Source organism: Urocitellus parryii, chromosome 10 (assembly GCF_045843805.1).
Source record: "Urocitellus parryii isolate mUroPar1 chromosome 10, mUroPar1.hap1, whole genome shotgun sequence".
Classification (NCBI taxonomy): Eukaryota; Metazoa; Chordata; class Mammalia; order Rodentia; family Sciuridae; genus Urocitellus; species Urocitellus parryii.
This window is the reverse complement of record NC_135540.1, coordinates 93,849,118-93,866,000: the sequence shown is the minus strand read 5'-3', so window position 1 is coordinate 93,866,000 and position 16,883 is coordinate 93,849,118. Positions and strand designations below refer to the sequence as shown.

General features: G+C 34.2%; 1 protein-coding gene across 1 annotated transcript in view; it reads right to left on the bottom strand.

The window, feature by feature from the left end:
• The window catches only part of LOC113196070 (transmembrane protease serine 11D), a gene marked incomplete at its 5' end in the record, with an annotated part of 35,465 nt that overhangs the window by 1,713 nt on the left and 16,869 nt on the right, over positions 1-16,883 (bottom strand). The window contains 4 exons of the mRNA XM_026407773.1: positions 6,178-6,316; positions 7,532-7,795; positions 11,980-12,157; positions 14,042-14,080. Coding sequence (XP_026263558.1) covers positions 6,178-6,316; positions 7,532-7,795; positions 11,980-12,157; positions 14,042-14,080 — 620 coding nt within the window. The remainder of the gene's footprint in view (positions 1-6,177; positions 6,317-7,531; positions 7,796-11,979; positions 12,158-14,041; positions 14,081-16,883) is intronic.

Sequence of the window (16,883 nt, the reverse complement as noted above, 5' to 3'; positions counted from 1 at the left end):
AACAACCACCCCATTCACAATATCCTCAAAAAAAAAAAAATACTTGGGAATCAACCTAACAAAAGAGGTGAAAAAACTATACAATGAAAACTACAGAACCCTAAAGAGAGAAATAGAAGAAGACCTTAGAAGATGGAAAGATATACCTTTTTCATGGATAGGCAGAACTAATATCATTAAAATGGCGATATTACCAAAAGTACTCTACAGGTTTAATGCAATGCCAATCAAAATCCCAATGGCATTCCTCACAGAAATAGAAAAAGCAATCATGAAATTCATCTGGAAAAATAAAAGACCCAGAATAGCAAAAGCGATTCTAAACAGGAAGAGTGAAACTGGCAGTATAGCGATACCAGATTTTAAACTATACTACAGAGCAATAGTAATAAAAACAGCATGGTACTGGTACCAAAACAGGAAGGTAGACCAATGGTACAGAATAGAGGACACAGAGAACAATCCACAAAATTACAACTACCTTATATTAGACAAAGTTGCCAAAAGCATACAATGGAGAAAGGATAGCATCTTCAACAAATGGTGTTGGGAGAACTGGAAATCCACATGCAACAAAATGAAGTTGAAACCCTCTCTCTCACCTTGCACACAAGTTAACTCAAAATGGATCAAGGAGCTAGGAATCAAACCAGAAACTCTGCATCTAATAGAAGAAAAAGTTGACCCTAATCTCCATCTTGTGGGGTCGGGCTCCAAATTCCTTAATAGGAAACTATAGTACAAGAGTTAAAATCAAGAATCAACAATTGGGACATATTCAAACTAAAAAGTTTTTTCTCAGCAAGAGAAACAATAAGAGAGGTAAATAGGGAGCCTACATCCTGGGAACAAATATTTACCCCTCACACTTCAGATAGAGCTCTAATCTCCAGAGTATACAAAGAACTCAAAAAATTAAACAACAAGAAAACAAATAACCCAATCAACAAATGGGCCAAGGATCTGAACAGACACTTCTCAGAGGAGGATATACAATCAATCAACAAATACATGAAAAAATGCTCACCATCTCTAGCAATCAGAGAAATGCAAATTAAAACCACTCTAAGATACTATCTCACTCCAGTAAGAATGGCAGCCATTATGAAGTCAAACAATAACAAGTGCTGGCAAGGATGTGGGGAAAAGGGTACACTTGTACATTGCTGGTGGGACTGCAAATTGGTTCAGCCAATTTGGAAAGCAGTATGGAGATTCCTTGAAAAGCTGGGAATAGAACCATCATTTGACCCAGCTATTCCCCTTCTCAGACTATACCCAAAAGACCTAAAAAGAGCATACAACAGGGACACAGCTACATCAATGTTCATAGAAGCACAATTCACAATAGCTAGACTGTGGAACCAACACAGATGCCCTTTAATAGATGAATGGATAAAAAAATGTGGCATTTATACACAATGGAATATTACTCAGCACTAAAAAATAACAAAATCATGGCATTTGCAGGGAAATGGATGGCATTAGAGCAGATTATGCTAAGTGAAGCTAGCCAATCCCTAAAAAACAAATGCAGAATGTTTTCTTTGATATAGGGGGGCAACTCAAAACAGAGCAGGGAGGAAGAGCATGAGAAGAAGATTACCATTAAATAGGGATGAGAGGTGCGTGGGAATGGGAGAGAGAAAGGGAATTGCATGGAAGATGGTAGGAGACTCTCATGGTTATGCAAAATTACATATAAGATGGTGTGAGGGGGAAGATAAAAGAGAGAGAAACGTGTCACAGTAGATTGGGTAGAAAGAGGTGATGGGAGGGGAGGGGAGGGGACAGGGGATAAGAAGGGCAGCACAATACAATAGACACTAGTATGGCCCTATGTATAAACATGGCTGTATAATCAATGTGATCCTGCAATCTGTACACGTGGAAAAATAAGATTATGTACCCCATTTGAATCAAATATATGATATGTCAAGATCATTGTAATGTTTTGAGCAACTAATAATAACTCTTTTTTTAAGAGTGGAAAAGCAGGGGCTGGAGTTGTGGCTCAGCAGTAGAGCGCTCGCCTAGTACATGTGAGGCCCTGGGTTCGATCCTCAGCACCACATAAAAATAAATAAATAAAATAAAAGTATTGGCAACTACAACTAAAAAAATAAATAAATATATTTAAAAAATAGTGGACAAGCAAATGCCAAACTAAAAGGGACATGCAATTCTTCTTATAGGTAGCCAGCTTCACTGTTCATAGATATTTTAACTTGTGTCCTTTCTTCTAGACTGAGTGCAGGGAAGCATTACTAGCACAGTGAATGGTGCATGGAAAGTTATACATTCAGTGTCTTTGAATTAAAGATTGCATGAATTAATTAAATAATGAAAGAAACAAACAGGATCTCATAAACTCCTATGTAAAGTGCTATGATTTTTTTGAGGCAGACTCTATGCATTATAGTATTTCAGCTGAAAATTAGTGAGGCCTGGAGTATAACACATGGGGAAATTTTCATAACAAGTTATGACTTGAACTGGGCTCAAAGAAAGAGCAGCATTTATGTACACAGAATAAAAGTGGCAGCAACTGAAACAAGGCAGAGATGCCCTCTTTCACCACTTCTATTTAACATAGTCCTTGAAACACTGGCCAGAGTAATTAGACAGACCAAAGAAATTAAAGGGATACATATAGGAAAAGAAGAACTTAAAATAGCAAAACCTATTTGCTGATGATATGATTCTATACCTAGAAGACCTAAAAAGCTCCACCAGAAAACTTCTAGAACTAGTAAATGAATTCAGCAAAGTAGCAGGTTATAAAATCAACACCCATAAATCAAAGGCATTTCTGTATATGAGTGACAAATCCTCTGAGAGGGAAATGAGGAAAACTATCCCATTTACAATAGCTTCAAAAAATAAAATAAAATACTTGGGAATCAACTTAACAAAAGAGGTTAAAGATCTAAACAATGAAAACTACAGAACCCTAAAGAAAGAAATCAAAGAAGACCTTAGAAGATGGAAAGATCTACCTTGCTCTTGAATAGGCAGAATTAATATTATCAAAATGATCATACTTCCAAAAGCACTATACAGATTTAATGCAATTCCAAACAAAATCCCAATGGCATTCCTCATAGAAATAGAAAAAGTAATCATGAAATTCATCTGGAAAAATAAAAGACTTAGAATAGCTAAAGCAATCCTTAGCAGGAAGAGTGAATCAGATGACATCACTATACCAGACCTTAAACTATACTTCAGAGGAATAGTAACAAAAACCATGATATTGGCACCAAAACAGACTGATAGACCAATGGTACAGAATAGAGGACACAGAGACTAACCCACAAAATTACAATTATCTTATATTAGAAAAAGGTGCCAAAAACATGCACTGGAGAAAAGATAGCATCTTCAACAAATGGTACTGGGAAAACTGGAAATCCATATACAACAAAATGAAATTAAACCTCTATCTCTCACCATGCACAAAACACAACTCAAAGTGGATCAAAGACCTAGGAATTCAACCAGAGATTCTCCTTCTAATAGAAGAAAAAGTAGGCCCTAATCTTCATCATGTGGGATTAGGCCCCAACTTCCTTAATAAAACTCCTGTGGTGCAACAATTAAAACCAAGAATCAATAAATGGGATGGACTCAAATTAAAATGTTTCTTCTCAGCAAAAGGAATAATCTGTGAGGTGAATAGAGAGACTACATCTTGGGAGCAAATTTTAACCCCTCACACATCAGATAGAGCACTAATCTCTAGGGTATATAAAGAACTCAAAAAGCTAAACACCAAAACCCCCAAATAACCCAATGAATAAATGGGCCAAGGACATGAACAGACACTTCTCAGAAGAGGATATTTAATCAATGAACAAATATATGAAAAAATGTTCATCATCTCTAGCAATTAGAGAAATGCAAATCAAAACCACTCTAAGATACCATCTCACTCCAGTTAGAATGGCAGCCATTTTGAAGACAAACAACAATAAGTTTTGGTGGGATCTTGGGGGAAAAGGCACACTCATACATTGCTGGTGGGACTGCAAATTGGTGCAGCCAGTATGGAAAGTAGTATGGAGATTCCTTGGAAAACTTAGAATGGAACCACCATTTGACCCAGCTATCCCTCTCCTTTGTCTATACCCCAAAGACTTAAAATCAGCATACTACAGGGACACAGCCACATCAATGTTTATAGCAGCACAATTCACAATAGCTAAACTGTGGAACCAACCTAGGTGCCCTTCAGTAGATGAAAGGATAAAAAAAATGTGGCATATATACACAAGGGAATTTTACTCAGCAATAAAAGAGAATAAAATCATGGCATTTGCAAGTAAATGGATGCAGTTGCAGAAGATAATGCTAAGTGAAGTTAGCCAATCCCCAAAAAACAAATGGCGAATGCTTTCTTTGATATAAGGTGACTGATCATAGTGGGGTAGGGAGAGAGGGAGCATGGGAGGTATAGATGAACTCTAGATAGGGTAGAGGGGTGTGAGGGTTAGGGAGGGGGCAGGGGGTTAGCAATGATGGTGGAATGTGATAGACATCATTATCCAAAGTACATGTATAAGGACATGAATTGGTGTGAACATACTTTATATACAGAGATATGAAAAATTGTGATCTATATGTGTAATAGAATTGTGATGCATTCTACTGTCATGTATTTAAAAAATAAAAGCAATTAAAAAAGGTGGGGGGGCAATAAGACTAAATGAAGCCTGAGTAATACTCTTTTCAATCTCACATATGTCCCTAAGTGAGTTTGAAACAATGCTCTGGGATTGTCAGTGGGGAGGTGTGTTATTTGGAAAACTATCATGAAACTTGAGAAATTTTTGTTATAGGGCTAGCAGTAAAAAGAAAGAGGAAGTTGATCAAGAAATGTTCCCTACAACAGAGACATCTCCACTTAAAGGTAATAAAGGACTATGTGGGTAATTAGTGACATCTTGAAAACTGAGAAATCTTGTCCATCTGTACACAACTTGTAGTTGATCAAAATGTTTTTGAGAAAAGTACTTATGGATTGGGGTCTTCGCATAAACTTAAGTACTATTTCTTATTTACTTTTTTAAGACTGTGAATGCTAGAAAGTGATAAATATGAAACATTTTATGTAAAGGTTAAAACTTATCTTTGACTGTGTGGCTTATCCTGGAAAACAACAGCAGATTCTTCAATAAAATAGAATATTTTAAAGAATATTTATTTTCTGACACTAAGTATTTCTGTGACTACATGGAATTGAATTTCAGACAGAGGAATAAAATGTATTATAAGATATAATCACATAAATTAAGTTTAATTAATTTGATCAAGATTTTATTCTAATTATTTTAAGATGAGAATTTAACATTTATTGTTTGCTTTTACATATTTGGTTAAAAAATTACAGTCTAGATCCAAATTACAGTCTAGATCCACTTCTTTTATACTTGTGCCACCACACAATTGTGAGAATTCTTGTGACTCAAATGATTAGAATTTTGTTTAATTTTTTTAGCTTCAAGCATTATTCATATTTTAAATTTTAATTTGTTCTCTATGGACCTTTAAATTGACAATAATTATATTCACTTATGGGGTAGAAAATCATGCTATGACTTATGAATATAATGTGAAATAATTATATCAAGCTTTGGTATCATCTTAATTACCTCAAATACCTAACATTTTTATCTGGTGAGAACATCTGGAATACCCTCTTAGCAAGTTTGAAGAGTATAATCCTCTGTTATTAACTGTATTCACCATACTGTGTAATAGTGTTGGCTTTTTTTTTTTTTTTTTTTTTTTAGTTCTGGAAATTTAACCCAGGAGCACTTTACTACTGAGCTACATACCCAGCTCTTTTTGTTTTTTTATTTTTGAGACAGGGTTTCAGTAAGTTACTTAGGGCCTTGCTAAATTGCTGAGGCTTGCCTTGAACTTTCAGTCCTCCTGTCTCAGCCTCCCTGTGAACAACAGTGTTTTACTTAACTTTTCATAGTAGTTAAAAATTAAAAGTTAATATTTTATGATAAATAAATTTCATAAGATAATTTTATCCCTAAAATTAAATAAATTTTTAGACAGGGATGTATATTACAACTGTTACCTTTATGCCCATAGCAGAATGGCATGCTAGTGAATACTTATAAGCTTTTTGGATTATGGTTGATAAGATTGTCTTGAACTTACCTGGCATGCATCCACTCCACCTGCAGGTATTCCAGCACACAGCATTCCAGATAAGACAGCGCCATTGTAATTAGTTGATGCATTACATACATTGCTACTTATTATTGTGACTTGTCCTTGTCGTAGATCTGTGACTGTGCTGCCTGTTTGGTAGAAAAGAAGAAATAAAATGACTCATTGGATATATAAATTAATAACTCTTATTACTAATTAATAAATAAAGTATAAAAAATTAATAACTCTTATTACTAAGAGTCATTACTCTTCTCTCATTATTAAGAGAAAGAACAAATGCACTCAAAACATTATTCCCTGTTTAGCAAGAAAGGCATCTAAGCTCATATATAGGAGTTTCTTTCCAGCAAAGGTTTTCATAGGGAAGGATAACCCCTTTAGCCAGATAAATTTTTCTTTTCTTTTCTTTTTTTTTCTTTTTGCATTAGTTTTGTGATTGAGTGTCCCGTAGTCATTTAGAAAACAAATAAATTTACTATCTTAAAATTGATTGCACTTAAATTATCCACTGATGGACTTTGGAAAATTACATGAAAAGTGAGTAACCTCTAATCTAACATCAAAAGAGAAATCAGTGTGGTCTTAAGCCTAAAGAAGTAATCCATTATATACCAATGCTCCCTCAGAATAGCTTAGTTATATTTTTCCATTACTGGACAAATTTTACCTGTTAGTCCAAATTAATTTGTGCTAAAAGAACACATTGAAATATTTTCTGGGATGACTGACTTTTTATTATATCTTGGCGATACAATCTACAACTGGGTAAAAGCCCAGGGAAAAACTGTTGATGCTACCCTTCCATTCCCTGGCTGATCACTCTTTATTTTTTTCCTATGTTCTATTTTCTCTTTAACTCTGTCCTCGTTTTAATTTATACCTTATTTATTTGACAATCATGTATGAGCAATATTCATGCATACATGGAGTTTCTTACCATGTAGCATAATTCATATCATCCCAGAATACCTTAAAGGGCAGTTGATACTTTAAGGGTTATTAAAGTTTTTAGACAATATCTATTCCAGTCCTTTTATTTTGTTATAGAAAAGCCATTGGAGTTCCAGAGACTCTCTGGATTGTTTAAGAACTAATGTTTCTTTATCACTTTCTTTTACATTTCCTTACCACTATGTTTGAGAATTCTGCATAATTCCTATGGGTATAGCTTTTCTATGCTTTACTGAGGAAACTAAGCTAGCCAGAGTTAAGATGTCTAGAATACACAATGGTTCTGTTGGGAGAATCTGTACTCAACATTTCCCTAACTTTAAAAAGTTACATAATAGCAAATGACAAGAGATTTTGTTGTTCAATTGTATTATTTTTCCTGAAACACTTACCGCCATAAGTTATCGATCCCCATCCTGTTACATAGGCAGTAGAACCAGGTATAATGTTATGGGTAGCCTCTGGGAGACAAACACTATGTATATTTCTGGTAAAGGTGATAGCTCTTTCAAGTTGCACTGCTGCAATATCATTTTCATGAGTTGCGGTTTTATAGTTATTATGAAGTAAAATAGTTCTTACTCTTACTTTCAGTATAGGAGATGTTGTAGAAATACCAAAGGTAGCAGTCCATTGTTGAGGATTAGAGTAGCTGAAAAATTGGGAAACCATGCTATTTGAATAAGGAAATTGTGAGTACTTCAAATATTTAGATTTTGAATTTGCCAACAGCTACCATCTAGGAACTATTTGATCAATGTCTCTTTGCTATATATTCTTGCATTGTAAGCTAGTAAATGCTTTTAACTGGCAGAACAAATGGATATTTGCCTAAAGAAACAAAGAAAGCCTTTAGAAAACATGTCTTGAAGTGATGAATACCTGTTGTTCTTCTATTCCAATTAGCATATTCTAATACTTTAATGATATCTAGCATAACACAAATCTCTTTGATCTTTCACTTTTCTGTACCCTTTAATTCAAGCAACTAAGAAATCTGAAGTAATAGCTATTATAGCTTTAACTCATTCCTTTCAATCTTTATTTTCTTCTTTTATTTTGCTTTGAGAAAGACACTCAGTTTAAATAGCAGTGATGATAAGGGACATCCTTGTTTTGTTAATAGATGAATGACTTTTCTGTACTAAGTTTGCTGATTGTTATACTTGTGTGTGTATATACATACATTTATGTATATAGATATATGTGTCTATGTCTACAAATATATTGAGAAAGAGGGGAGGAGAAAAAGGACTAACATAAAAATATAGAAAATTATCATTTTGATCCAAGAATAAGACTTTTTAGGTAAACCCTCAAAACACATTCCATAGGTAAAAAATGAGTGAATTTTATTAAATCAGAATTAAGCAAACCACAAACAAGCTTAAAGTATGGTTACAAAATCCTTAAAAAATATTGGCAATATTTAATATCTAAATTTTTATAGAATATACAAAAAAATATGTAAACCAACAATAAATGGATAGTAAAACTATTATAAAATTTGCAAAGTATTAATTGGTAATTTATGTAAAGGGAAGCCCAAATGGCTTCTAGGTATATGAAAAATATTCAAATTTATTAGTAATGAAGAAATAGTAATTAAAAAATGGATATCTTAATATATGTTGATAAGGGTGACAAGAAACAAGAAAATAATGCTGATGTTAGTAAGGAGGGAAATTAGAACTATTTTTGAATTATTAGTGAAGATGTAAATGTTTGGAAAGCATTCTGGTATATTTCTCAGACTCATATGTAATTTTGGGTACATATCTCAGAGAAATCTGTAAAGGTTTATAGAATGACCCCATATGAGTGTTTTGTGTATGTTGTACATGCTCTTTGTGATAGTAGGAAGTTGAAGAAACCTAGTTGGGTGAAGGAACTATGATGTTTGTTTACTGTGGGTTGTTATTGCAGCAGTGGACCAGATGAAAATTACCAGGATTGAGAAAATACAGTAAGAAACAATACAAGAATTATTCACAATGCTCCTTTCATAAATTAAAAGCAAACACATACATAACAACTCTAGATTTTTCAGTTACATGCATATCTGGATAACAAGCAAAATTATGGTTGCTCCTATAGTTGAATAAAAACAACCAATAATAATTTAAGAGTTTTTGGAATTTAGATAGTGGAGTTAACACAAAAAAAGGATTATATGTCTAGGAAGTACTTTTATAAGAAATAGTATATGTGTAAGAGTGAAAATTAGTTAAAGATTCTGAAGAAAAAATATTTAAAAATAAGAAAATCCACATTTTAAAAAAATATTCAACTGCTTTTGCTCAGTGTCCTCAGTAGGGAGATTCAAAAGACACCCTTCCCTTTCTGGGGAGACACCCCTTTCATTCTTTTTCACTCTTTTTCCTCCCTCTGTCTCTCCTTCCCTTCCTTCTAGCAAATAAATAAGAAAATGGTTTTGGAACCAGCTATATTTAGATTTAAATCTTGCTATATCACATACTAGAATTATTGTTTATGGCAAGTTAGTTAATATCTCTGATTCTTAGTTTATGTATAAAATTTGATTGGCAATATTCTCTCGCACAGCTTTAAGTATCAATGAAACAAATGAATATGCTAAACACTGCTTGGCATTCAATGGACACATCTGTGATCTTCAATAATTATAGCTCAACAATCCATTACTAAGTATCTACATTGCATAAAGAACATGTGAGTCTCTGGAAATAAAAAATTTAATAATTATGGCCTCTGTGCTTGAGTACTGCCACACACTAGTGGAGGATACTGAGACAATTATACTATCATAAATCACAAAGACTACTGTAAAAGACAGAGAAGAAATTTTCTGTGTAAATAGAACAGGAGACAAGAGAGTCCAGAGAAATCTTCATAGAAAAGGTGACAATTCAGTAATCTTCTCTAATAGGGACTCATCACTTCTATGTCCTTTTGTAAGGCTAGTTATACTCCAAACAAATCCTCACTGGTGTTTCTCAAGTGACAATGAAGTCTTTAGGGAGGGGACCAATACATGGTTCTTGTCATTCATAGCTCTAGTGATTACATCAAGGTAGTAAACAGAAAGATTTTTGGTTGCAAAATTCAAAGATTTTCTCTGAATGTTTTTGATAATCATTGATGATATTTATAATTGTGGCTTTCAATATAGTGATATCCTTTACTTAACTTTTGATAGGTCTGAATAGGGCTTAGAATCTAGTTCAGTTCCAACCTGCTAATTCCATGCATTTGTACATTAGGGTGTGATTGAAATGAACTAGTGACATTCTTTTACTTTGGCCTTTCAGGTGGCAATGATGATTTAATGTTTTTTAGAATTTTGTTTCTTGTGTTATCTGGGATACAGCTAAATGAATTTGCCAATTTAAATCAGAAATTGTGTAATGTTGGAAGTATTATATAAAATAAATTTAGAATTTATTTGCCATCTGTAGAGCTACAAGATAGCATAAGAAAAGTGTAGAATAATTTGGGCTTTCCCAAAACTTTTGTTTAGATTGTACCCTAATCTTGTTAACTTTTATTTCATCTTGGTTTAATGAACACTTTATGAAAAAAAGGTGCTGTATTAAAAGATAGTGCCCTCAAATCTGAATAATGCTTCTTAGAAATTGTGAAAATCTCACAGAATTCAAATAGGATGAAATAGAGATTTTAAAAGGTTTTAATATTTCAGGAAACAAACAGCAGGGTGAGCAGTGGTCATAGGTGGGGAAACACAGACCAAGTCCAGAAGAGATGAAACATGGCTGTTATACTGACGCTGAAATCACATACTTTGAGAAATAATTTTGGATTAATTTGACATTGAAGGCTTTGGATATGTAGTAAATATGTAGATTTGAGACAGTGACAAGTCATTGAAAAAAGCTGGTAAGATAATAGATATGGTCAGGGGCACACTTGAGTTCACCATCACTTTCTGGTGATCTTTCTGTATTTAAATGCTGTGATTTAGGATATCTTGGTGATACGGTAGGCCTGAAACTAGCAAGTTTTTGTAATGCCAAAGTTTAAAACCTTTCAGTATTAGCAGTGTAACCTTTTTAATATCAACAGGATAATTTTATACAACTTATTTTCCATTGGAAGCTCATTGCCTTAGTATAAGTAATAAATAGTCTTTAGTCACCTCAATTAAGAATTCTTGTAAGGTGTCTTAAATTTATTTTACTTATACTACTTATACTTATTTATAAATGATAATAATTTTTTGTGTGTATGTATTCTCCTTCAAACATTAGAATGAAGTTCCATGAAGGCAAGGGTAGTATTTCATTTATACTGTGCGTATATAACATATAATATTAGGCTTGTCATAAATATCCATATATTTTGACGAACAAATTAATGGCATCTAGCAGTCTCTAGGTCTACCCTCAGTATACTGATAAGCTTCCATGATGTAATGTACAAATCTTCCTCCACAAATATTTAATAGTTATAGTAACATATTTAATCCTACCAACAACACTAAGATATACATAATAGTATTGTCCATAATTTTTTAAAAATGTGATACATAGGGTTGTTTAGTAAATTTTCTAAGTTTTCATAGCTAGAATTTAAATTAAACATTCTGATATGTTAATCTTTGTTCTTTTCAATGATGGGTACACTATTATCTAAAACTGAGAACTATAGTAAACTAGTAAGCTAAATAAGAAAAAGTATTTTGGCTTTAATAAACAGGAAGAAAAAACTCACTAATATTCTTTACATTTTTTGTTCTGGATTTATCCAATCATGATTGGTCCTGAGGGTAATGGGTGGAGTCTTCATGCAACTGTCTACCTTAATTGTTCCCAGAGCGGCTGAGAGAGGTGCCCTTACCTTCTGAAGCAGTGAGCTGCTGACAGGATCCATGTGTTACTGATCAGGGTGCCTCCACAGTGGTGGACATTATTGAGTTGAAGACTGACTTGCCATGGCCAGTCACCTTCCTCAGCTAGTGTACCTCCAATGATTCTTTCTTCAGACAGTGTTATTAGGTCTGGCCGGGCCCCACATTCTAAGAACAAAGGTTATTAATGAGCTGGGAAGAACATAGTACATTTACATTTGGGATTTTGCTGCAGAGCTTTTCCATTACTTATGACTTTGTCTTTTATGGATTTCTCCCCAGGATATGCTAGATTTTCAAAAAGCAGGATCAACATGCTATTGTCTTTAGAGTACATGTATGACTATTCTTGCCTATTGATTACATTCTAGAGAACATTTCTGAACTTAATTGACATTGGGTTTCAAATTCTGGAGCAACTTCAAAATTGTCTAGAATGCTTCATGAATGGTAAGGGTTAGGATTGGTCAGTGATGGATATGACAGCTTAGGATAAAACTCCTGGGAAATTCCCTTCTTCTTCATAAATTGCTATGCATAGTGTGGTTTTCAGACCTGTAGCATGAATATCCCCTAGGAACTTGTTAGAAATACTGACTTCCAAATCCACATCAGGGAACAATTCAGAAGGTACCTATTGATGAGAGATACACATTTAAGTTGGAAGAAAACTGACTCATCAAGCAGCTTTCTTAGTGGTATTGCAGTTTTATCATTGGAGGTTGCAGTACATCTCCAGACCTCATGTATAACTGTATGTACCCTTGAAAGGGCACATGCTGTAGGGCCACAGAATAGGCCTTAGGGTGAGTGAACATTTCTAGTATGTAGTATACAGGTTTATTTAAATGTCTTAAAAAGCCCTCAAATGCTCTCATTGCCAGAGCTGAAATGGGCTGGGGTAGGCTATTCACAGAATCCCTCTCAATTTCTGTGCTTTGTTTTCTCTTATTAATCTATTACCAAGCAATTAGAGATAAACCGACACCTATTTCTATATTGCTAGACTGGCTGTTAAGTAGTACCCTGCTTCAATAGGTATTTTTTTCTTGCAAATTTCCCAAATAGAGGACTAGATTTCCATTAAGAATATGTATGGAACTTAGGTTCCTGTGCTGCATCCTTCAAATAAATTCCCTAGTGAATTATGAAGATACATTTTTATTCAGAATAATCAAGAACTAAATGTATAATGAAGTTTAAAAATACCTAGAGAGGTGGTATCACTTTGTAAAATTTGTTAAGTATCTGAGAAAGGCCAGTGATCCAGGTACATTTAACTAATTTCTAGCTACATTCTGTAAGCAAAAGAAATAAACAGTATTTTCCTAGGAATTATATCTCTGCTATCCTAGTTTGAAAGTATGGAGGATGGTGTTGGAACATATGACTTTCCCTTCAGAAGGTTAACGACCCAAAACTGACAAGATTTTTCATAATTCTTTCTGTTATGGCTATGATTGACCTGAACCCATAACAGAGCAAGCTATCTGGTAGTTAGGAAAAGCTACATAAATGATGTCATCAAACATAATTTGCAAGTCTGCAGATATGCCACCAAAGAATTGGGTAGTAAAAGCTTCCCAAAACTGCCAAGAAAATTTTCATAAGGTCAACCTGAGTACTGAGTGGTGGTACTCCACTGCTACATTAATTTTTTTTCCTAAAAGAAAAAACAGCTCAAACATCACTCCATGGGTCAGTTGGATCAGCAGTGTCTTGTTTCAACAAAAAAACCAATGGAATGAATTCAGAATAAAGGTACCACCTGTATAGATACCATCTTGGCAAAGAGCATAACAGATTTGCATTTTTACTCCTTATATTTTAGCAAAACATTTTATAAAATAATTTCTTTTTTTTTAAAGAGAGAGTGAGAGAGGAGAGAGAGAGAGAGAGAATTTTTAATATTTATTTTTCAGTTCTCGGCGGACACAACATCTTTGTTGGTATGTGGTGCTGAGGATCGAACCCGGGTCGCACGCATACCAGGCGAGCGCGCTACCGCTTGAGCCACATCCCCAGCCCCTATAAAATAATTTCAAAGCTTACCTTGAGTGAAAAAATTTTCTGTATCATGGTCAGTAATTGCTAGTGTTAAAAAAAAAAGAATGAGACTAAGATCAACAAAATACAAGATAAAAATAATTTCCATCTTAATTTCTTAAAGTGTATACACAGACAAAAAAATCAGAACCACTGGGAGTATTTGCTGAAATCCTGATTCCTAGGCTCCATCCTCATCAGCTGAAAGAATTTCTGAGTCATGGGCCCTAGAAATCTGTTTTTACAACTTTCCTGAATTTATTAAGCACACTAACGTTTGTGCTAAAATGTTTTATCAAATACTTCATATTTCCTTGCTCTCAAGTCTCTCATTTTAGCTGGCAAATCAGAACATAACTAAGTCATTGGAATATAATATAACAAATGTTGTAGTAGAAGTTCATTTATTCAAATATTCTTATAAGGACATATTGGTATATACATATATTGCTCTGCTGATACTATTCTAAGTGCTGCAGATTAAACAGTGAACAAATTACAGGGGTCTGCTCACATGTTATTTACATACAGAAATTAATCAAATAATTATTCAAATGAATTCAAAAACCAAAGGAAAAGGAGAAAACAGAGATTAACTAATGTTACCAAATAAACGCAAAAGTTGTCATGGAGGAGGAAATGACATTTGAGTTGGAGGAAATAACATTTGTACAGTATTTTGAAAACCTAGAAGGGATTTGTCAAGCAAATAAGTGAGAGAAGATACTCCACATGGAAGGCATAGTGGGCATAATTGCATGAAGGTGTAGGATGTTTGTGGTGTAATAAAGTCAGCAGAGTTATTACATGTGTTGCATGCAGGGGGATGGTGGGAGAGCTGGGAAAGAAAACTATATTGGTATCATATAGTGAAGGTCCCTACATAAACTACAGTATTGTTTCCCCTACATGTCCAGTGGTCATCTCAAACTTAATGTGACCAAATTTTATCCAAAATTTGCTTCTTTAGTAAATGACACCACTTCCAATGGCAGCTAGAAAATATCTCAAATTCTCACTTTCTCATCATACTCACATTTTATTGGTCTCCATGTTCTGCACCTTCTAATAACTGCCATTTGAATTATCCTGAGTCTCCTTATCACCTCTCCTTTTAAAAAATTTTTAGTGGTATTGGAGATTGAACCTAGGGGCACTCAGAGGCACTGAAATACATCCCAAGTTTTTATTTTTTATTTTGAGACAGGGATAAGTTGCCCAGGTTGACCAACTTGTGATTCTCCTGCCTTAGCCTTCTGAGTAGCTTTCCTATCTTTTTGGTACTACTTTCGTTCATGCTTTCATCATTTGATACTAGTAATAATAACCTTCAAACTGAAATTCTCCACTACCACTTTTGTGCTTTTTCAATTTATCCACCTGTCCAGACTGACCATTTCTAAAAATGTATGTCAGATCAAATCCTCCCATACTTTCAAAGTTCTAAAACTGAATTTTCATGTTCTCCAAAACCAAGTTATGCAGTTATTTCCATCTAGAAGTGTTACGGGGTTTAGGTATCATGTTTGCTTTGAAAGCTTCAGTGGAGCCACATCATCCTTTTTGGAAGCAGGAAATAAATAAAGCTGTGTATTCTTCATTATTTGAATAACAGTGACTTGAGTTTTAACCCTGACTGCCACATGCTAAACATATGACCCTGAGCAATTATACATCCTTTCTAAGTGGGGATAATATAAGTGTCTATGGGATATGGAATGTTGTGTGGATTAAATTAAGGAAATGCTATTTAATATTTCAAAGCCAAATTCCATCCATTCTTCTTGATGAATCACTTGCTGAGAGATACCAAGAACTCTAGTCTCATTGTTTCCTGAATTTTGGCAGCAGTCACTGTTGTTTGGTCATTGGGTGCTTGGTCATATGTTCTCTTGATTATCAAGTCTGCTATTTTGACTGCTATCTTGCATTGGGATGTCTTTTGCTTCAACTGTATTATGGGGTCTTGGGGGATGGAAATAACCATTGTATCCTCACGTTATGTAACATAATGCTAAACAATGAACAAACATTGGGAAGTGCTTTTGAAAGAATTTCTTCATGTGTCAGAACAGAAGTAATATTCAGTTGCTTAAGTAACCGTGGTGCTTGGGCATCAGTAGGCAGAATACAGACCATGGAGTTGGAGCTGTGCCTTTGAATTCTTTCCTATGTGGTTAACTCTTTAGTTGCAGGCAGAAGAGAAGAGAGTCCATAGTGGGGAATGGAGACATTTGGAGAACTTGGGGAAAAATCACTGTCTAATTGTTTACTAACAAACAGGAAAGCATTCTAATACTTTAACAACTAGTACTGCTGTAGCAGGTGCATACTAGCCCAGTGTGAGATCCATGAAAATCCTTTTAATTTTGAGTTCCTTATGAGGAAATCATGGCTACTTAAGCTAGTAGTAAAAGGCAAAGTTGGTGGGTTATCCTTTATTAAGTAATTCATTTCTTTCAGTCATTCAACAATTGCTTATTGAATAACTAACTATTCTATACTAGATACTGGGTGGTAGAAGAATAGAAAAAGTGAACAAAGCAGAACAGTTCTTGCCTTTAGGAAACTTAAGGAATAGAATGGATCCAAACAAAAATCATACAAATGGTTACATAAATTAATATATCCATTGTGAAAGACAGCCTAGAGGTGGCTCAGAATCTTAGAAATAGAACTACCTACTGTGTGATTCAGCTATCCCACTACTGGGTATATATCCAAAGAAAATGAAATCAGTTGTTAAAGTGACATCTGTAAATCATGTTTACTGAAGCACTGTTCACTATAGCAAAGATGTGGAATCAATGTAGGTATATATCAACAGATGAATGTGAAAAAGTGTGGT